The sequence below is a fragment of the Cricetulus griseus genome, chromosome 5 (assembly GCF_003668045.3).
Source record: "Cricetulus griseus strain 17A/GY chromosome 5, alternate assembly CriGri-PICRH-1.0, whole genome shotgun sequence".
NCBI lineage: Eukaryota > Metazoa > Chordata > Mammalia > Rodentia > Cricetidae > Cricetulus > Cricetulus griseus.
Genome location: NC_048598.1, coordinates 98,870,565 through 98,892,596, shown reverse-complemented (window position 1 = coordinate 98,892,596; position 22,032 = coordinate 98,870,565). Strand labels below are relative to the sequence as shown.

At 44.9% G+C, this 22,032-nt stretch overlaps 1 protein-coding gene across 5 annotated transcripts in view; it reads right to left on the bottom strand.

Moving 5' to 3' along the window:
* LOC100774594 (cytochrome P450 4F6) overlaps positions 1–22,032 on the bottom strand; it is a 43,651-nt gene that overhangs the window by 7,826 nt on the left and 13,793 nt on the right. Inside the window, exons 1-6 of one of the 5 annotated variants that reach the window (XM_027419537.2) lie at positions 17,338–17,465; positions 16,759–16,957; positions 10,144–10,288; positions 4,178–4,231; positions 3,961–4,088; positions 1,518–1,639 (exon numbers count right to left, since the gene is read on the bottom strand). In XM_027419537.2, the coding sequence (XP_027275338.1) occupies positions 1,518–1,639; positions 3,961–4,088; positions 4,178–4,231; positions 10,144–10,288; positions 16,759–16,956 (647 nt within the window). In that variant the 5' untranslated portion in view covers position 16,957; positions 17,338–17,465. Of the gene's footprint in view, positions 1–1,517; positions 1,640–3,960; positions 4,089–4,177; positions 4,232–10,143; positions 10,289–16,758; positions 17,266–17,337; positions 17,466–22,032 lie in introns of those variants that run through there. The other 4 variants (XM_027419539.2, XM_035445068.1, XM_035445067.1 and 1 more) reach the window with 4 other exon arrangements.

Genomic DNA, 22,032 nt, shown 5'->3' with positions numbered 1-22,032 from the left:
TCTTTCTTCTGCTGTTCCTCCTTGATTTGTTGCAGATCTGCCCTGTTTTCCACACTACGCTCAGATCTTTCCCTCTCTAAATCCTACATTGTGTATCTACCTGTTTGTTCTCTAAAGCGCTGGTATTCAAATTCAACTGTGACTTAAACTCTCATCTTGAATACCTATGGATGCCTGGGAAACTCATGATGAAGTTCGCATCCTTCTGGCTGATTGTTTAACATCATTAACGCCTAGTTGCCAGCTGCACCTGGTGTTCATGCTGCAAGCCTAACATTTAGGAAAAAGAGGCAGAAGGATTGTGAGCTCCAGGACAATCTGGGTTGTGTAGTAAGACCCTTTCTGAAAATGAAAAGTTTCATTTTTTTTGTTTTTTATTTTTTATAAAAGTTTCTCTATGTAGCCCAGCCTGACCTCAAACTTACAAAAATTAAAAGAAAAGTAGAAAAAAAGAAGGCAATTTCCACTGTCTAATCCTGAGTGACAGTTAATCTTTTTTGTGACAGAGCTTCTCTGTGTAGACCTGTCCATCCTGGAACTCAGAGATCTGCCTGCCTCTGCCTTCCAAGTGCTGGGATTAAAGGAATTGGTTACCACTGTCTAGGGACAGTTAATCTTTTTTAAAATACTTTTTAAACCTTTGATCATATTCTTTCTCTTCTGACAATTCCTTCTTGAATTTTCCCACCCATCCAACTTTGTTTTTTCTCTCTCTTAAAACAAAACAAAACAAAAATCCAAATGAAACAAAAGGACACACACACACACACACACACACACACACACACACACACACACACACACACACACACAAATGGTGTCTGATTTGTGCTGAGCAGGAGGTCTGCCTCGGAGTGTGGTAGATATATCCGGTGTTACTCCCATTCCCAGAATGGCAATAGCTTCTTAGGTGGGGATAGGACTTTGTGCCCACTATCCTGCTTCTACTGGGACCTTGATCATCATCTTTCTTGGCTTAAGACCCATTGAGGAGTTTAGTGAAGCATATTTCTGTGTGTGTCTGTAGGGGTATTTTAGAGAATACTTAGTGGTTAAAAGTCAGCTCAGTATGTGGGCAGACAAAAGGAGGAGAAGGGTTGGTTGCAAACACAAGCAACCTGCACTCTCTACTTCTTGGCCATTATGATGGGAGGGGCTCTGCCATCCTCTTTCCTACCAAAACGGACTTAAGCCTCTGACACCAGGAACTCAAACATATCTTTTCTCCTTTAAGCTGTCTAGCTCATGTATTATGTCACAACAGAAAAAAAAATCCAACACCCCCCCCAACCTAATTTCCACATGTCTTGTTTCAAACTGCCTGTTAATGACAGTCCTCATCTCCAACTCCCTGCCTTTATCTAAACAATCCCACCCACCCAAAAGTACTGCTGTTTCTCCTTTCACTGTCCTCAAATGTCAGTTATAGCCCACCTTTCTCCCTTTCCAGCTCCTCCTTCCCTAACCTCCTCCCTTGGTCCATCGCTCAGGTTCCCAGGCAAAGACAAGTGACTCACTCCTGACAGTTGCTGTCAAAGCTGAAGATGCACTTCTGCAGACTGTCCAAGGTCATGAGGCTGATGTGTTCAAACATGTCCAGACGAGCGATGCCCTTGGCGGTCAGGCGCTGCCACTTGGCCTGGCCAGAGAAGTAGACTGAGATGGGCTAAATCTTGCCTTCTTGAGCCACGGCACACCTCCAAACACTGGAATAGAGTCCCCTATCCTTCTCTGAGCCAGCCTTCTGGTCCTCTGCCCCAGGCACACCATCCCAGGGTAGGCCAGATGTGGATGAGGACAGAGGTGTTAGTCTATGACACAAATGTGTTTTGTTTTGTTTTGTTTTGTTTTTTTTGGCTCCACAAACTATATTTAATTATCTTGCTTCACTGCTTATACTTTCTTACTGCTGGTAAACTTTGACATGCTCCCTGACCTCTCTGGTCCCCAGTTTCACCATCCATAATATAGGAGTCATAATCATCTCCATCTTAGAATAATGTGGAAATTATATCAGATGACTTAGAGCATGGAAGTGTCACAATATTTCTGTACATAGTAGGTGATCAATAGATGTCTGTTGTCATTCCGTCCTTCCCATCCCTCCCACCACTAGCACAGTGGTAGGAGACTTCAGTAATGGCCCCAGTTTTTCATAATTCCTCTACCCTCAGCCTCTGCAACAAGTCCTTGAGGCTCTCTCCACTGGGAGGTAGGCCTGTTTCTCCAAGTCTTGAATCTGAGTTGAACTAGGGACTTATTTGTTCTGACCCAAAGAGTGTTGTAAAAATGCTGGCGTGCTATCTCTGAAGCTATTGGAGAGATACTAAGCTTTTCCGAATTTTCTCTCTTTCAGAACCCAGTCTCTCTGTGCTGGAAACCAGGCTCTTTTAAGGAACATAAGGAAAAGGTAAGATGGATATAGCTGGCCCACCAAAGCCAGTGCTGCTGTTATGCTTTTCCTTTTTTTTTTTTTTACTAAACCTGTTTTAGTTAGGCATGTTGGTGCACTCCTTCCATCCCAGCACTTGGGAGGCAGAGGCAGGCAGTTCTCAGCCAGTTCGAGGCCATCCTGCTCTAAATAGTGAGTTCCTGGATAGCCAGAGATACATAGTGAGATCCTGTTTCAAACTGCCCCCCCCATCGAAAATCAAAACAAAAACAACCCACTCCAAAACACACACACACACACACACACACACACACACACACACACACACACCAAGCTCTGTTTTTATTGTTGTTTATGCTGGGATGGAAAGCACAGCTTTGTGCATGCTAAGCACACCGACTAGCACTGAGCTACACACAAGACCTTTCTTCTTTTGAGACAGGGTCTTGCTATACAGCCATCCATGAACTCACTATACTTCTGCCCCAGTCTCCCAAGTGCTGGGATCAAAGGTATGTATCACCCTTCAGAGTTTAAAGCCAGTGAGTTTAGAGTGGTGTATTGTTATTTTAACCAGGCAAAGCTGTGTTACATTTGTTTCTGCTGCATTTGTATAATGATGTAAGGAAGTGTTACACTTGTTTGTGCTGCATTTGTTTGGGTATGAAAAGATATGCAGCATTTGTTTCACCATGCCTGCCTAAGGTATCTGATTGATTTAAAATAAAGAGCTGCATGACTAATAGTTAGGAAGGAGAAAGGGACTGGTGAGGTTGGCAGGGAGAGAGAATAAATAGGAAGAGAAATCTAGGCTCTAAAGGAACAAGAGAAATAGTAGGAGGAGAGACCAATGGAGATACTCAGGGCAAGAAGCCAGGAAGATGCCAGTCAACCAGACACAGAGAAGCAGTGAAATACAGAAGATACACAGAAGATAGGTGACAAGTCCAGAGACAAAAGGTAGATAAAGAGAAACAGGTGAATTTATGTTAAAAGAGGTAGCCAGAAATGTGCCTAAATTACACCTAGCATTTAAAACTAGTAAGTCTCTGGGTCATGATCCAGGAGCTGGTTGATGACCTAAAATAAAAGGCCTGGTACAGTGTGGTATGTAGAAAGACCAACTATGCAATAGTCAGCATGAATGTGTCAACTTGCCGAAGCATCTGTGACCATATTCCTTCTGAGCCCCTTTCCGAAGCTAGGAGCATGACCCCATGAGGTCATCTTGACTACCCTTTAAGAATGGATTATTATTCCCACTTTACAGGAAGAAAATTGTCAGGTGGTGGTGGCTCGCATCTTTAATTCTAGCACTCAGGAAGCAGAGGCCAAGTGGATATCTGAGTTCCAGATCAGCTTGGTCTGCAGAGCAAGTTCTTGGATAGCCAAGGCTACACAAAGAAACCCTGTCTCAAAAATCAAAAAAGAAAGAAAAAGAAAGCTAAGGTTTGGAGAGGGAAATTTGTGATCTCAAAGGGATCCAGCAGACCCCAACCTGCAGATTACATTTGAAACTACAGCGCTTTCTACAAGGTTCCAATGGGACCCCGTGTTCAGGAACTCACATGCATGATGTTCACGCTCTTGTTAAAAATCTTCACATAGGGCTTCAGGATGTCGAAGTGAAAGGCGGGTGTCAGCATGCGGCGGTGGTGGCTCCACTTGCCACCTGAACTCAGCAGGAGCCCGTCCCCTGGTAGCATAGCCATGACAATATGCAAGGGTAGCCTCCCCCCCCCTTAGCCCTCAAGGGAATCAGTCCTCTGACCCTCAGATACTCACCTAGCCAGGGCTTCAGGAGGCCATAGAGAGTCATTTCCTTGGGTGCAACAGCAGCTAACACAAAGGAGGACAATTAGGGGTCATCAGGGGAAAAGGTAGGCAGTGGACTTTAGGAGGGGTGGGGACTCTCAGCCAGGGCTGTGCATTTTCCCTTTAAGCTCAGCATGACAAGAAGGGGATGAAAGCAAAGAAAACAGGGGTAAAGGCAAGCAACAAGTAGAGCAAAGGTCAGGTTAACATGGCACACACGCCCCATCATGCCTTCATGTGGCTCCTACTTTGTCTAACACATCTTCCACATCTGAACACAGCACAGAACTCTCCAAGCCTTCCCAAAGACCCAGGACACAGTGTCTATTGCAACTCTCTGATCTCACCTGACATCCTCAGACATATGGCATGTGTTATCATAACCTGTCATGGACACAACACACATGGTCTTCCTTGACATGGCACAAAATAGTCTGGCAGGATCAAATTGTGCCCTTTAGATACATCTCAGACGAGATTTAAATACAGTCCTATTAATGTCTCAAATGTGACTTAGATATATCCCAGACATTTCCTGTCTCCTATCACATTCAATAGCATTCTAGCATTCTGGCAAGATGGATAATTTTTTGAGACAGGGTTTCTTTGTGTAGCTTTGGAGCCTGTCCTGGAACTCTCTTTGTAGACCAGGGTAACCTCAAACTCACAGAGATCCCCCTGCCCCTGCCCTGCCCCTGCCCCTGCCCTGCCCCTGCCCCTGCCCCTGCCCCTGCCCCTGCCCCTGCCTCTGCCTCCCCTCCCAAGTGCTGGGTTTAAAGGCGTGCTCCCCCACTGCCCAGCTAAGACGGACAATTCTTGAGGGAAGAGGGATGCTAAGGGAAGCATACGAAGGACTCCCCATTATTCAGAAACCTCTCATTGTCCCAAACAGTTTAGATGGAAGGGACTCCAAGCTGGAAGGTGATATGGGAAGGAGCTGGTGTGTAGAGCATTACAGGGGAAGCTCCACTATAGCCCAGATGAATCCAGCTGTGTCTCATTGACCCAGGGGCTGGAGAAGGAAGTAGCAGCTCTAAGTGGTGCACATAGGCGCTGCACCCCATGCTGTCTTTGAGGATGGAGGAGTCCCTAAGCGCTTGTCACATCCTTGGGAATGTCTGAGCCCAGCTGTACAATGAGGGGGAAGTGTAGGGTGTGATTAGGAAAGCAGCATCAACATCCTGAAACCCAGGAGTACAGCTGACCAAGTGGCCAGAGGGGAAAGGCTGAGCTCTGAAATGACAGTCTGTTGTTCCTCCACCATCTCCACACCCCTGCTATATAATGTGATGGTCAGAGACGAGATGTTTTTAGTATGTTAGAACTCTCTGCCCTCTGGCATTGCAGGCTCTTCATAAAGTACAATTTAAAGATTACATTATAATTTCCAATCATTTGAATAAAGTACAGTTTAAAGATTGCATTTTAATTTCTAATCATTGGCATTCACCTTGATAGGAAGTATAAGCCTCAGGGTTCTGGTTACCTGCTCTGCTCCCTCTGCCTGGATGGCTTTAGACTCTCCATCTAGTCACTGACTTAGTGAGGAGGCTCAACCATGCCTGGACAAGGGATCCTAAGCTCTTGTGAAGACTCCCTGCCCCAGCTCCTGGCACTCCTTGTCACTTTCACTTAGTGAATTGAATTGTTATGCTCCCAGTTTTGTTCCTGGGTTTCAGCTTGCTTTGCTTCTGGTTTAACAAAGTTATGGCGCATGAGGCGTCTGGTTTAAAGGCACTGCTCTGTCCTGCTGTTTGGATCTCCTTCACAATTCTGGCTGTTCTAATGGGTGTCATAGATCCCATTCCTGGGGACAACACTTAGGGAAGAGCATCCCGACAACTGGCCTGATTATGTTTACTATCTTATAAGAAAAAGAAAATGATATACTATTGTAAAAGTTCTGGCCAGTGTATGTATTAAATCCTGGGGTGGTGGTGGCCATTAGATGTTTCTCTAATTATCATACTACTTTGTAATTATAGTTGTTTAGCCAATGAAAGGAAAGATATTATCTTAAGTATACATAATGAGTATACTTACAATCTCACTATTTTGATTTCATTTCAGGAAGTTCTGTTCAAGAGATGTAAATTTGCTACCTTGTTTCTATTTAAGGGTGCACCCTGAATTGGTAGAATTGCTTTCAAAATACATTTTCTTTATTTTTATTGTGAGTGTGTGTATGTGTGTAATGTGTGATGTGCGGGTGTGTGCATGCGTGGCAGTCGTGTGGCGGTCAGAGGACAAATCTGTAGATTGAACTCTGTCATTTTACTCCTAGTGGTTGCCAGGGATCAAGCTAGGTCATTAGGATTGTGCAATAAGTACTTTAGTCACCAAGCCATCCCATCGATGCTAACGCAATTGTTTTTATGTAACATTTTATATCTATAACAGTTTGTAACAAAATTTAATCTGGCCTTAGAGATCCTGACTGTGAACGAATGGAAGATTTACAGCTTCTATTTTGTATGTTATATTTTAAAATGAATACACAAACTGAGTCCAACCAATTATTGGTAGGCCCAATAGCCCAGTCTGTACTACTGGATACCCACTGCCTTTTATTTCTTCAGTAAAAAGCCAGATACTTGCTGTCTCCCACAGTTTTCTGGGTAACAAATGCCTTTTGTATCTCATACTATAATTACAGGGTTGGCATAAAGATTTTTGGCCTCCTCCCTTATGCTTTCTTGCTTATACGATATAGTTCCTTATCCAAGATCATTGAAGACTTTGTTAGCTTGCCAGCCTCTGCTGGAATGTAAGATTCTGCAACACTCAGATATTAGTAAGACAAAGAAAAATGTGGAAAACATATTTTAAAAAAAACTAAGCAGCAACGGAGTCTGCTTAGGTCTTGCACAGACGGGAACTTTATAGCTCAATAAATGTGGGTGAGAAATCTTAATCTGTTACACTATGTCATAAATGTAATTTGGATTGACTACTTTCTTAAGAAGCTGATAGATATGTTTGCTATATTGCTGGGTCTCATGATATCAAGAAAGGAAATAAAGCCAAAACCCAAACCAAACCAACAACAAAATAGTTTAGTGGGACAGAGAGAAATGCAGGAGAAAATAGAAATGTGTATTTTTGATAAGAAAATTTAAGAAGTATTTTTTAAGAAAGGTTTTTTTTTTTGGCATGGTAAAATAAGAATTTGCTCTAAGATAAAACGACTGGAGTTTTCCAAAATGGTAAAAGATAAAGCCAGGGGACTTAAGCACATCCCAGAAGATCCAAAGCAAACCACACAGGGGTTGTAGACAGAATCTTCTTTAGCGGTAGTACCGTATGGTGACTGAAGGCTATCAAAATTCCTGAAGTTAAAATCAAGTACATGAATAAAACGAAGGTCTAGCTCTCTCATTAAATTTGGAGTGATATGTAAGTTAAGCCTTTATATCTGGCTTTAAGTGAAATATATAGTAAAGCCTTTGTGTCTGACTTTGTGTCTGACTTTGTGTCTGACCTTTGTGTCTGACTTTGAGAGAAATGTTTCAGCAAAGCCTTTGCTATTTTTGGGTTAATCAAAAGTAATTGTTTTGAGACTGTTTGAACCTTAAAGAAATGTTGTTTCTAGACTTGGTGCTACGCAAGAGCTTGCAGCTACATGGGCCTTGGTCCTAAGATACTCCTGGCAGACCTGGAGTTCTTACTTTTGTTTATGGATGGCCATAATCAAAAGGGATTGAGATTTGTGCTCTCATGGGCAGCAAGAGCAAGATGACTTTGGTAGTTGGAACCTTTCCAAGCCCTTATTAGCCTTGTATATGTTTGAATAAAGTAACTGGAGTGACTAGCTGGGTATCAGTCTTTTCCAAGAAGGTAGAACCCCTCTGCTGCCTTGGAAAATGGAGGCTTAGCATCTTGGTGAGCTTCTGTCTCTATTGTCACTCCTATAACGCAACATCAAACAATATAAACCAATGAGCTTCTCTAAAGATATCGATTTGTTCTTGGTAACATTTACAAAACCAAATTAAAAAAAATTATCTTTGATCAAGGTATGCTTTCTTTCAACTTTGTCAGCCTCTAAACTGCTTAGAAAACTGAGTCTTAAAGGCTTATTTAAGTATCTATTTACAACTTCTAAAAAAAGAGCATTTGTTGTTATCTTTATTTTTGTGTGCATGAGTGAGTGTGTGTGTGTGTGTGGTGCCACATGTGTGCAGGTGCTCACAGAGGCCAGAAGAAGGCATCAGATCCCTTGGGTCTGGAGTTACAGGCAGTTGTGAGCTGCCTGATGAGAGTGCTGAGAATTGAACTCAGGTCCTCTGCAAGCAGTGAGTGCTCTTTACCCCTGAGCCATCTCTCCAACTTCATTTTCAACTTTATAAGCAAGGTTATTTTAAGATGGTGCTACTTATTTCCAAATGGTTCTAGCAGAAAATAACTAGATTACTTTTGCTGATTGTGAAGCTTTTTGCAAAAACTCTAACCAGGACTATTCTAATTGTTTTGTTTCCCACAGTTCTAGTCTTTATAAAATTTATAATTTAGATAGCTGGTTCCAGAGGGATGAGTCTGTTACTGTAAGCCCAAAATAAAGCCTTCTTCTATAAGTTGTCTTGGTCATAGTATATTAAATCCCAGCATATTAAACTAGTGCCTTCTCAGGTCACCAGGTGTTTGAGTAAAGTACAACTTAAACCTGCAACTGTTGTCTGCTCACTGTGGTCGTTTGTACTGATAGACAGAAATGGCTTCAACATTCCAGTAACACATTGATGACTCATGGTGTCTGCTTCTACATTTCTATTCTCTCTGATCAAGCACCTCATCAAACCTTCCCCCATCTCAATCCCAGTATTTCGAAAGGTGGCCATTGATGGGGGATGTCCTTCTGTATATGTTTCTCATACTGGTTGGTGAATAAAACATTGTTTGGCCCATAGAGGCAGGAAGATAGGCGGGGCTAGGAGATGAGGAGAATTCTGGGAAAGGTAGGCAGAGGGAGATTGTGAAGAGATGTCACGTAGAGACCAGGAGGGTAGGAAACACCAGGCTTTCCTGGTAAGATAAGGCCATGTAGAAGTACATAGATTAGTAGTTATGGGTTAATGATTGAGACAGTCCATAAGAAGCCCTAGCTATCGGCCAAAAGATTAATAATGAATATAGTGTCTCTGTGTGTTTATTTGGAGCTGAGAAGGGTGGTGGGACCTGGAGGGACAAGAAAATCCAGCAACATGCCATGCTGCCTAGAGCCTCAGCGATAAAGCCTCACTGATTAGAGGAAGTAGCCAGTCCTCTCACCAAAATTAATTGAAGGAACCTTAGAACACTCCCCAGTACTACATGGAATTTTCAGAGGATGCTGAGCTCCTAGGAGTCATCTGTGAAACCACCACAAAAACAGAACTAAGAAATGAGGGTTCCTGGAGCTTTTGTTTACAACCTTTATCCAGTTGTGCTTGAAGACCTCCCTTCCCTGACCTCTAACAATAGGTTCCCTTTTTTCTTTTTTTCCTCTGTTACTTGTGTATGGTTTTGTACATGGCAGGTAAGTGGTCTCTCTCTGAGCTACACCCCCAGACAATAGAGTCCCTTTCTTTTTTTTTTTTTTTTTTTTTTTTTTTTTTTGGTTTTTCGAGACAGGGTTTCTCTGTGGCTTTAGAGGCCGTCCTGGAACTAGGTCTTGTAGACCAGGCTGGTCTCGAACTCACATAGATCCGCCTGCCTCTGCCTCCCAAGTGCTGGGATTAAAGGCATGCGCCACCACGCCCGGCTAGATTCGCTTTCTTGGGTAAGATTGGGCTTCCGTCACTCACAACTCTAACAGACCTCAGCAGCCTGGGACCAGAAGTCATGGCTTCTGTTCCACAGGGCTTCATCTCCTTCTCTGTTTGGTCTTATAGGTGTGAGGAGGACTGGGAGAAGAAGAAACAGAGAAGAGGCCAAGCTTGAGATCCTGGGAGACATACCTGGGGCCTGGAGCAGGAGAGCAATGGTATCCGGGTGGATGAGCCGCAGGACAGGGTAGACAGGTCCAACCCAACAGAGGTGGATATCACGGAAGTAGTGGCCCAAATGTGCTGCAAACTGCATGCCTTCCTCGTTGCTCTTCATCTAGGAAATGAGAAATCTGAGGCTAGTCCTGGAAAGGTATCCTCCCGCTCTGCCAATCACCCCGCCATCTCTCTCAACCCTTCTGCTTGCATCATTAATCTATGGTTCTTGCTGAGCCACCGCAGGTTCATCCATATGTGTCTCTTACTATATTCAACTTTCAATCTACCTGCCTCTCTTTGACACCTCACTTTCTTTAATTTTATGTTCCTTACTTTAAACAGTGGTTTGATGACTTAATAGGAAAATATACACAAATGGTTTATAAATGGGACACTTGATAGACAACACAGATGATACAAGGACGTGCTAGATAAATGGTAAAGGGCCAAAAAATGTTAACTAGAGCTGAACTTTAGATAATGTAGGTATGGGAAATTTCTGAATGGAGCCCCAAAAGTACAAGAAACATCCCCAAGAATTGAAAAATTAGATTACAAGAAGTTAAAAACCACCATAGAGCAAAAGAAACTATCAACATAGTGGACAAATGTCTCACAGAACTTGAGAAAACAGCTGTCAGCTATATACGAGACAAGGAATTAATATCTAGAATGCATAAACTGAAAAAATTAAACACTCCATACATTGCCGATCAGTAAATGGGCCAACAAACTGGACAGTTCACAAAATAAGAAATGCAAATTACCAGTAAATATTTTAAAGTATTTTTTAATGTTTCTATTGACCAAGGAAAAACTAATTAAATCTTATCATGGACAGTGGGGGTCTAGCACCACCCCGAGATCCACTCCAGCATAATGAAGAGAAAGCCTCAGAGCAGTGGGAAAGATTCTTATGTGAGGGTCACCAGACTTTTCTATCTGAGGGGGGAAACGAACAAGCACACACTTTCTGCTAGTAATCTAAGAAAAAAAAAGGACTAAGCACACACTTTCCTGATGGTGACCTCTTCTTTTACTTCATTCTTTGGTAGTCTCTCTTTCTTGACAATCTCTCTTTAGATATAAACATTTCTCTCCTTCCCAGCACATCCTTTGATATTCAGTTACAGTCACAAATCTCCACGGTCACAGCTACACATCTCATTACACACCCTCTCATCACACAGCACTTTACACAGTTCCTAGGCACGGCTTCTCTCTGGCAGCAGCTCTTTCACACAGCTTTCTCTCACACTCACTCACTAATCCATACTGCTACATCATTCATTCATTCTTTGCTCACTCATTCATTCTCTCACACTTTTCTCACGCTTCTTCAGCTCTCACACTTCTCTCTCCCGTGGCTGCCTTCTTTCTCTTCTCTGGCATATCTCTCCCCTCTGCCTCTGCTGCCCTTTCATCGCTGCTCCTTCACTTTCTGCCTCACCACCCCCTCTCTGGCCTCCCTTCTGCTCTCTTTGTCTTTTTGCTCTGTTTCACTGCCCTCTGCCTCTTCTTTGCTGTCTCTCTCTCTTTTTTTTACACAGCCAAACTCAGGACAATTATAGGTTGTTTTACTGGACCCTACCCAAATTCAAAACAAGTTACATAGTTTCTCTCAGTCCAGGAATGTCACAATGCCCCATGTACATAGCTCGAAGCTGGTGTGGGTTCCCTGACAGAAAATGACATTGAAAATCAAGACTTAACAATTAGTTAGCTGGACCTTGAGCCAGAGCTGGGACTACATGAAGACTAAAGTTGTTTCAAGCTCTGGCTTTAAATCAGCAATACAACACCTGGAAAAATGACCTTGCGTATGTGTCTCCAGGGGCAACCAGATATTGTCTCCAGGGGCAAACAGATATGCTTTGAATTCACTCTGAAGTCTAAAGTTAGCTTGTCTGTGTGAAAGGCTGTCTTTGTGACTGAGACTTATTTCTACTCATCAGAATTATGCAGCCTAAGCATCATGTTTTTGACCATCACAGCTGTATGTGTGCCCAACAAGTATAACACACACCGCCAAAGGGCTGTGGAGAGAACCCACAGCTGTTTTTATTAGGGAGATAAGTAAAGGCACTTGAGAACATAATGGACAGGAACAGCCAGTCATTCATAGTCAATAACCCTATGCTTTGCCAGGTAGGGCTCCCCACAACATCTAGTGACTGAGCTTTGCAGAGTGGCTGCCCAACAACATCTAGTGGGTAGACTTGTTAAACACTAGTTGTCACTGCTGTGCATTCCCACGGCTCTTTGCAAAGTCTACTTTGAGATTCTCCCTCAACCTCATCAGAATGACTACCACCAAGAAAACAAAGTAACTGGAGCTGGAGAGATGGCTCAGTGGTTTAGAGTGCTGGCTACCCTCCCAAAGCAACTGGGTTCAATACCCAGTACCTGCATGGCAACTCACAAATGTCTGCAACTCCAGTTCCAGGGGGATTGAATGCCCTGTTCTGGCTTCTGGAGGTACTGCACACATGTGGTGCAGAGACAAAACAGCATTAATAAAAAAAGAGAGAGAGAGGATAAATGTCGGTGACAATGTAGGAGAGTACGAACCCTTACCCACTGGCACAATTATAAACGGATGTATCCACTGTGTAAATCACTGTGGGGGCTTCTCAAAAAAACTAAAAATAGAAGCGCCACATGGCAAAGCTGTATCACTCCTGGGAATGCACCCAAAGGACTCTACATTCCATTACAAAGTTACTAGCTCATCCACGTTTACCTCCGACCTTCTTCACAATAGCAAGGGAATGGAATCAGCTTAGATTGTTCATCAACAGATGACTGGCTGATGAAAATGTGGGAAATAAAACAACCAAATTTTATTCAGCTATACAACTTGCCAGGAAATGGATGGAACTGAGAAACTGTATTAGGTGAAGTAGCCCAGGCTACTTCATACAAATACAGTATGTTCTCTGTGGACCCTACCCTCTATTAAATACGTCTGCTTAGGTGGAAGTAAATGCAAGTAAAGGCTTGGAAACCAAAAAAAGTCCTATGAGACTGAAAAACAAAAAGGTTTTAATGAAGGGGATGGCGAAGACAACAGACCAAAATAAAAGAGGGTAAAAGAGTATCATGGGGGAAGTGGGAGAGAATCAACCGAAATGAAGTATGTATGAAAATGTTATTAGTAATCTAATCTTCAAAAATCATGTATGTATGTATTGCTGTACTACTTGACTGTTTTTTTTTCTTTCCTTCTCCCCTGTGCATAATGTGTATCTCTTGTTTTGTTTCTATTGGATTCTTCCCAACTCCAGTATTCATTCATCTCTCTTCCCCACCCCATTCAACACCTCATCACTCATTATCATTTGGAGTGCTCTTGCAGCCAATTTTACTTCAACCCCAGCACACCTTCCTGCCACCAGGTGCCTCCCTGTACTGCAGTTAAAAACCCGGAGGCAGCTCCATTCCTAATCCTTAGCTCAGAAAGAATGTAGACCTCTTGTTTCAAGAGGGAATCGATGGCCAACTTAGGAGTTGGACCCCTGGGGGAAAGAGGCAGCCTTGGGAAAGTGAGAAGAGGGAGGAGAGGTTAGGGCTTCAGAGAATTCTATATGAAAATATCAGTGGAAGGAGGAGCCAGCAGTAGATACAGGGACCACAGAGAGGTCAGGGTAAAACAGTGTGGGTATCATCTTGGAACCAAGAAAAGATAAGTCATTGCCATGGAGAGCTTCGGGGAGATAGATGATGTGGAGCTGCTGTTCAGGAACCTAGACATCACAAGAGTGATTAGGACGAGAGAGAAACAGGGAGGGGATAAGAGGCAACCAGTGAAGGTGACTCTGTCCACAAGGAGACGGCAGAGCAAGCAGATGGCAGGTGTCATAGAGAAGGGAACATGCTGGAGGTGAGGCAGGGAGTGGGGAGTGTCCATGTTTATCACCTTGTCCAGCATTGCCGTGGAGAAGACATGAAAACTATGGCTGGCTGAGTTCATCCAAGGTGAAGATTTCTAAATATCTATAAAGGAAAATCTAATGGGCATGAGTCCTGCTGGGAATTTAAGTTATATATGCCCAAGAAATGGGGCACAATAGTTAATCTTGTCTTCCTCCTCCTAACAAGACACCTACATTGTGCCCCTCAATCCCTCTGTAACTCTGACTCTAGGAGATCTGACACTCTCTGCTGGACTCTGCAGACACCTTCATGCATGTATGCATGGATATTCCTTCCCACATATAATTAAAAATAAATCTTTTAATATATAGCTAATGCTGTGTGACAAGTAAAAGAAAAAACAAGGATTGCAATTGTTATGAGTAAGTCTTTCCTATTTTGTTAAGAATAGATTTGTAGCCAGGTAGTGGAGGCCCCACGCCTTTAATCTTTAATCCCAACACTCAGGAGGAAGAGGCAGGTGGATCTTTGTGAGTTTGAGGCCAGCCTGGTCCACAGAGCAATTCCAGGACAGCTAGGGCTCCATAAAGAGAAACCCTGTCTCAAAAAAACACAAACAAATAAATATCAGTAATTAAGTATTGTAAACCTGTTCTGTCATTTTTACCTTAAGGACTACTAAAAGGTTAAGTATTCCTCAGGAGGCTTTGGCATCTATTTGGGGCAGGAGAAAGAATTAACATATTATTGGCTGTGTGTAGGATAGTTACATCAGGTGGAATTATGACTTTATTTTTTGGGGGTGAGTTGGTTTTTTTGAGACAGAGTTTCTCTGTATTGCTTTAGAAGTTGCCCTGGAACTATTTCTGTAGACCAGGCTGGCCTCAAACTCAGAGAGATCGGCTTGTCTCTGCCTCCTGAGTGCTGGGATTAAAGGCATGTGCCACCAATGATGGGCTTTGGCTTTATTTTTGTATTGATTTAGATAAATTAACCGTGACACAAGGAAATGTGTGTGGGGTCAAGCTGACAATGTGTGGACTTGTGGTAGTTAATTTTCATCATAAATATGACAAGATCTGGAACTAAGGGATAAACCTCAAGGTGAGTCTGTGAGGATGTTTCCAGAAAAGGGGAGAATATCTTGAGTGGGTAGCACTTTCTGATGGATAGCCCAGATACAAAAATACTTGAGGAGGGACTAGAGGGAAGGCTCAGTGGTTAACATCACTGACTGGCTCACAACTGTCTGTAACTCCACTTCTAGGGGAACCAACCTCCTCACACAGACATACATGCAGGCAAAATACCAATGCACATAAAATAAAAATAAACATTAAAAAATATTTGAGGCAAAAAGTGTTGCTTGCCTGCCTGCCTTTTGAGCATCTATCTTTAATGACATTAACTTCTTCTTCAGCCTTCCATTGTGGACTGAAGACCAGAAATTTTCTGAGACTTCCAGACCTCTGAGCACCAGACTGGAACTGTGAGGCATCCAGTGTCATAGACACATAACTACTGTGTTCTAGCCAGCTGCAAATGGCCGCTGTTGAACTATCCAGGCCCTGTTGATTGTAAACCACTCTAACAAATCGTGTGTGTGTGTGTGTGTGTGTGTGTGTGTGTGTGTGTGTGTGTGTGTGTATGTGTGTGTGTGTGTGTGTACACATATTTCTGCTTTTCTTCTCTTAGGGGACTCTACCTGATCAGGAGGACTGGAAGCAAGCAGCTGGACTGTAATGTAGAGAGGAAGGGGGTCCTTCGGGGACTTGGAATGACAAGGGTGAATAAGGATTTCGGAAGGAAAAAGGACCATGTAGAGAGAAAGCAGTACTTGAGTCAATGGCTTTGGAGGTGGTGCCCTTACAAATGACACTGAAATGTAAAGCATGACTCTGCAACAGTCACAGTGCAGCACAGAGCAAGGCATGCTGGGAATGAGGGGAGACCCTGAGGGAGGAACCCATCCAGGGAAGTGTGTCTATCATGGGTGAGGCCAAAGTGGTCCCTAATGGAAAAGAACAAAGTCAGGCTGTGGTGCAGCTCAGAGGCAGAGAGCGTGCTTCATCCCAGGACCACAAATAAAAACGCAATGCTCTAGTGGGACAATTGAGCCACTGATACACCTTGAGAGGGGCGGATAAGATGGGAAAGAATAAGACCTGAGGAGTTGAAGATGGATTACATCTCTCTTCTTCTCCCTCAGTGTTCCTGGAGGGGGACATAGGGGGATCATAGCTCATCTCTAAATGGCAAATGGCAGCCCAGAGAGGTACAGACACTGACCCAAGGGCAAGGATGGGCCAGGCAGGGGCCAGATCTTCAGCGTGCTGCAGCGAGGCCTCAAATCCATCAGTGGGTGCTGGATGGACCAGGGATGTCCGTGCTCTGTGCTTCCCTCCCCAGGAGCTCATGTGTAGGGCACATTTGCATAAATGAGGGGAAGAGACCTTAGACCATGAGTCCTGGTCATAATGTGACCTAAAGCAGGGAAGGGAGAGACAGAGAAAGGCCTCAGAGCTTGGAGTGGACAGATAAGAGCAAAGTGGATGCAGGGACTGAGGAGAGAGGCCTTCCCTAGGTTCTCCCTCACTTCTCTATGTCCTATGTTCCAGGCCTCTCCTGATCCGAGTTCTATGAGCATCCTTCCTCACCCCTTGGGAACACATCTACTGCGACACCCCGAGACCCACCTACTGCCACACTCACCATGGCCAAATGACCCCAAAACCAGTTCGGTTTAGGGGGCTGAGGGAAGCAACGAAGGCGGCAGCAGTTGTCATAAAAGACATAGCTCCAGGCCAGAATTCGGGCCAGAATCCAGGAGGCCCCACCCAGCAACAAGAGATGCCACAGGGAGGCAGCCATGGGCCCCAGTCCCAGCCAGGACAGGCTCAGCTGTAGCATCCTGCGGGGCAGATGGGCAGAGGGTGAGATTCTGAGGCCCGGGAGAGGGATGGGGATGTGCGGGTTACTGGATAGGGTTATAGCCATATAGACTGGGATGACTTGGAGGCAGAGAAGTAGGAAGGGCAAGGACCACACAATGAGAGAGGAGGAACAACAGGAGAGGAAGGGACTGCAGACAGGAGCTGTTTGCATTCTAGAATGACTCAGCCTGAAGCACAGGCCCTATGTGCAATTACCAGGAAACCACAAGTCTCCAAGGCCAGAAGACACCCTGGAGCCCTCCCAGCCCTGGGCAGACACCCTGCAGCCCTCCCAGCCGTGGGCAGGGTTCTCCCTGTTCAGGGCCAGAATCCTCCTTCCTGCCTCCCAGTCTGGCACCTTCTCTCAGATGCAGCAAATCTTCCAGGACCTCTCGTCTTCTTGGAAACGTCTTTGTCGCTGGCTTCTGACCTGCCGGAAGCTGGAAGCCGCGTGGGGAGTAGGACTGAGCTGAACCAGCCAATCCCTCCCAGGCCCAACTGCAACCTCCCTGCCTTGGCAAGCGGCCAAGGGGAAGGGAGAGGTAGGGCCCAGCCTTAAACAGACTGGAACAGGCTGGGAGCCACAGGTTTCGGCAGCCCCGGGGATCCTCAGGATTCAACACCTTCTGTCTGAACCAGGGACAGAGGTGCCTTGAGACTCCAAGTTTACAGCTGCATCTGCCCTCCCAAGGCCAAGGGTTGGCAGATAAAAACATGAACACTAGAGTTCAGGTGTCGGGGTGCCAGGTTCAAGCCACGCCTATTGCAGGACTTCTAGCTCTTCTGCACAGCAGACTGGGGGACAGCACGCAGCGTTTCTCCGTGTAGAACTGGGAGGCTCTGAAATGTCCCTGCTCATCAGCTACACTGCCTGACAGAGATCAATTTCTTCCGTTTTGCACCACAGCTCCTAGGTTGACAGAAGACTCCCAAATCAAGAACAAATACTGCAACTCTGCTGGAACCAACGGGGTCAGAGTCTATAGATTAAGTCCATCTGGAGGCTGAGGTGTCAGAGGTCCAAGGGAAAGCGTAGGGGTAGAGGAGCCATGACCAGAGGAGATACAGGCAGTGGAGGGCAGAGCTGGCCATGGGCTGGTGTCATAGATGCTCGTTAAGTATCGGGGCTCAGACAACTCCTGTAGCCAAGAGGAGGATCACAATTTCAAGACCAGCCTTAAGTATGTGGGAGAACTTGTCTCTAAATAAATAAATAAAGGTGGCTGTCCACACAGAACCCTGAGGGCATATTGAGGGCAAGATTGGGGGTTGTGCCAAATTCCTTAACCAGTTTGACAAACATAAATCGTCTCAAGCTAGAAAAGGTACTTTTTTTTTTTTTGATGGTGCATGTCTTTTTTTATTTTAATTTTAATTTTTTTTTTTTTTTTGGTTTTTCGAGACAGGGTTTCTCACAGAGATCTGCCTGCCTATGCCTCCCGAGTGCTGGGATTAAAGGCTTGTGCCCCCAACGCCCGGCTTTATTTTAATTTTTTTTATTAATTTACTTTTTACATTCCAAACCCAGTTCCCCCTCCCTCCTCTCCTCCTGCTTCCCCCATCCCCCTCCTCCCATCTGCTCCTCAGAGAGGGTAGGGCCTCCCCTAGGAAGTCTACTAAGTCTGTCCCATCATCTCATTGAGGCAGGACCAAGGCAGCTCTTCACCTCCACTCTCATTGTCTAGGCTGAGCAAGATATCTCCCCATATAGAACAGGCTCCACCAAGTCTGTCTGTGCTTTAATATTAGGTCTTGGACCCACTGCCAGTGGCCTCATATATTGTCCCAGTCACACCATTGTCACCTATATTAAGGGAGTCTAGTTCGGTTTTATGTAGGTTCCCCGTTTGTCAGATCTGAGTCAGTGATCTCTCACTAGTTCGGGTCAACTGTTTCTGTGGGTTTCCCCAACATGGTCTTGACTCATTTGTTCAGATTATGGCTCTTCCCTCACTTTGTCTAGTTCTGTCCATTTGCCTGTGAATTTTAGGATGTCATTCTTTCTTTCTTTCTTTTTTTTTTTTTTTTTTTGATTTTTTTCAAGACAGAGTTTCTCTGTGGCTTGGAGGTTGTCCTGGAACTAGCTCTGTAGACCAGGCTGGTCTCTAACTCAGAGATCCGCCTGCCTCTGCCTCCTGAGTGCTGGGACTAAAGGCGTGTGCCACCACCGCCAGTCGATGTCATTGTTTCTTACCACTGATTAGGACTCCAATGTGTAAATGTACCACATATTCTTTATCCATTCTTCAGTTGAGGGGCATCTAGGCTGTTTCCAAGATCTGGCTATTACAAATAATGCTGCTATAAACATAGTTGAGCGAAAAGGGACTCTTAAAGAAGGGGTCCTTTCACATATCTGTTGGTGTAAGGAATTCGGATCGAGGTGAATGCACCAGATGGTGGTACCTTGAGTCAGGCCCCACAGCAGGTGAGAGATGGTGTTAGGTGACGGGTGTGGGGAGGATGGCAAACAGAGACATGCAGATGTGGCATATGTGGAAAGTTTTATTGAGGGGGAAGTAAGGGAATGGAGAAAGGGAAGGGAGAAGGAGAAAGAAGAGAAACGGAGGCGGGGAGAGACAGGAAAAGTCCCTTCAGAGGAACAGTGGGAAAGAGAGAGTGTACAAGTGGGTGGAGTTTTCCTCTTACAGGAATCTTTGCATCTAAGACTAGCAGCCATAGGCTACTATGAAATTGTGATCCTCCTCTTGGCTACAGGAGTTGTCTGAGCCCCGATACTTAACGAGCATCTATGACACCAGCCCATGGCCATGGACTTCAGGGTACTGCCTGAGTGCATGCTGTCAGGTGACAGAAGGCAGGCCAGCATAATGCCTGATCACTACAGTTGACCCTACAGTGGTGTTGGAAGCTGCAGTGTGTCACTCAGTATACTCTTCTGCCCAAACAGCTTTACTTGTAAATGTTCATTCAATGGGTCATTGGTCTCTTTCAGGGCCTTTGACAACTGCTACACCATCATCACTGGACCGTTGCCGAGACTCCTCTTAAATATCCTGCTGTTGTGCTGAGTCGTGGAAATCCTTAGGCTATGATGGAGAGGCGGGAAAGGCTGAGGAGGGGAATGATACAAGTGCCCTGGAACCCTGGAAGCCTGGAAGTGGTGTTGTGACAGCTGGGATGGGAGTGAGAGGAGACTGTGGCTGATAGAGGAGCAGGGGGTCCCCAGAGGGGTTGTCGAGATATTTTATTTATTTTATTACTTTCTTTTGGAGAGAAAGTTACAAGAGGGGAGGGCAGATATGGAATGACCAGGAAATAAGTGGGATTGGGGTGCATGATGTGAAATTCCCAAAGAATCAATAAAAAATTATGTTAAAAAAAGAAGAGTCTCTTGGGAAATGTAGCCTTGTAAAAGTCAGCCTCCATCCTACTATGGTGGCAAACCATGCTTCCTCTCCCACTGAAAGGTGATTGTGTGTCTTCTGTGCCAACTTGGTTGGATGACATCACCCAGTTATTTAATGAAAAAGACATCTAGGTATGGCTGGGGGGTGTAGTTTGTATTTAATTTTCTTTATTGTATTTTCTCATGTGTGTGTGTGTGTGTGTGTGTGTGTGTGTGTGTGTGTATGTGTGCATACATGTGTGCCATGACACACATGCCAGAGGAAAATTTATAGGAGTCAGTTCTCTCTTTCCATTACATGGATGCAGAACATTTATTTTGCACAGCACAGGGGGAGGGGTTAGCTGGTCGAGGCCTGGAATTTTCTGTTGGGGAGCAGTTTGGGATGGTAAGCATCCACATCAGGGAGGGAGGAGGAAGCTGTGATTGGCAGTTTCTGCACCCTCCATGAAGGGCCTAGGTCATCACCCAGCCCCCTGCTTTGGCAGCCATGACAGGCTGCAGAAAAGACCCAGCAAGATGGAGGCCCCTGACTCAGCAGGATGTGCTGAGCCCCCAACCTTGGCCAACCTTGGCCAACCTTGCCCTAGTCATCAGGAAGCCAGATACCCTCCATGTGGCAAGGAACCAATCAGAAGTTAACTGGTGGACTCCGGATGTGCCTTACCGATGACAGTGGAGTGCAGAGTGTGTAGCAACTGCCTCTAGGCATAGCAGCTGCAGCTGCAGCTGCAGCTGACCAATCAACACAGGATAGGGTTCCCAAGCCCAGAGGTGCACCAATCCTAAGAATGTTGCTATGCTACTAGCGGACCCCCAGACACTCCCCTTGCTCTACCCCAATATATTCCCTGCCCCACTGCTGCTCGAGGTCCCTCCTGCTTCAAGGGCTGTGTTGGATGGACCAGAAACCCGAGTAAACTCGTGAAATTAAAGACATTTTGCTTTTGCATTGGATAGGGTCTCTTGGTGATTTGGGGTTAGGTTGGTGATAGGTTCAGAGTTTGGGCATAGCAATGGTTTTAGCTAAAGTTTAATAGTTAGTCAGTACTCGTAGTTGGAGCAAGGGAAGACTTTGCCATCCTTCTGAGTCTCACCATTTCCATAGGTCTGCTTCCTCTGGGTCCTTGATGAGTCTGTGCTCTATCAATAACCACAGGCATTCAGGATGGCATTGGCTCCCTGCAGCCCCGCCCCCAAGGCATTCTTTCCTTAAGTTTTTTGTTTTTGTTTTTCAACAGGGTTTCTCTGTGTAGCTTTGGAGCCTGTCCTGGCACTCACTCTGTAGACCAGGCTGGCCTTAAATTCACAGAGATCCGCCTGCACCTGCCTCTGCCTCCCGAGTGCTGGATTAAAGGCTTACGCCACCAACGCTGGGGCTCCTTAAGTTCTTTTCAACATCTTTTTGTTGTTGTTATTATGAGGAAAGTAACTAATACAGTCAGCCTTCTGTTACTGTGGTAAAGTATATGAAATGAACAATTTATATGAATAAATGTTTATTTTGGTTCACTCTTTCAGAAGTGTTAGGCCGTAGTGAGCTGCTTTGATCGGTGAAGCAAACTTTTCATGGTGGCTGAAAGAAAGGAGAACAAAAGCCGAGGCCTCTAGGGCATACCACTAAACTCTAAGCTCCACACACTGGGCCCCAGCCCTGGCATCTTCCATCCTCTATATAACACT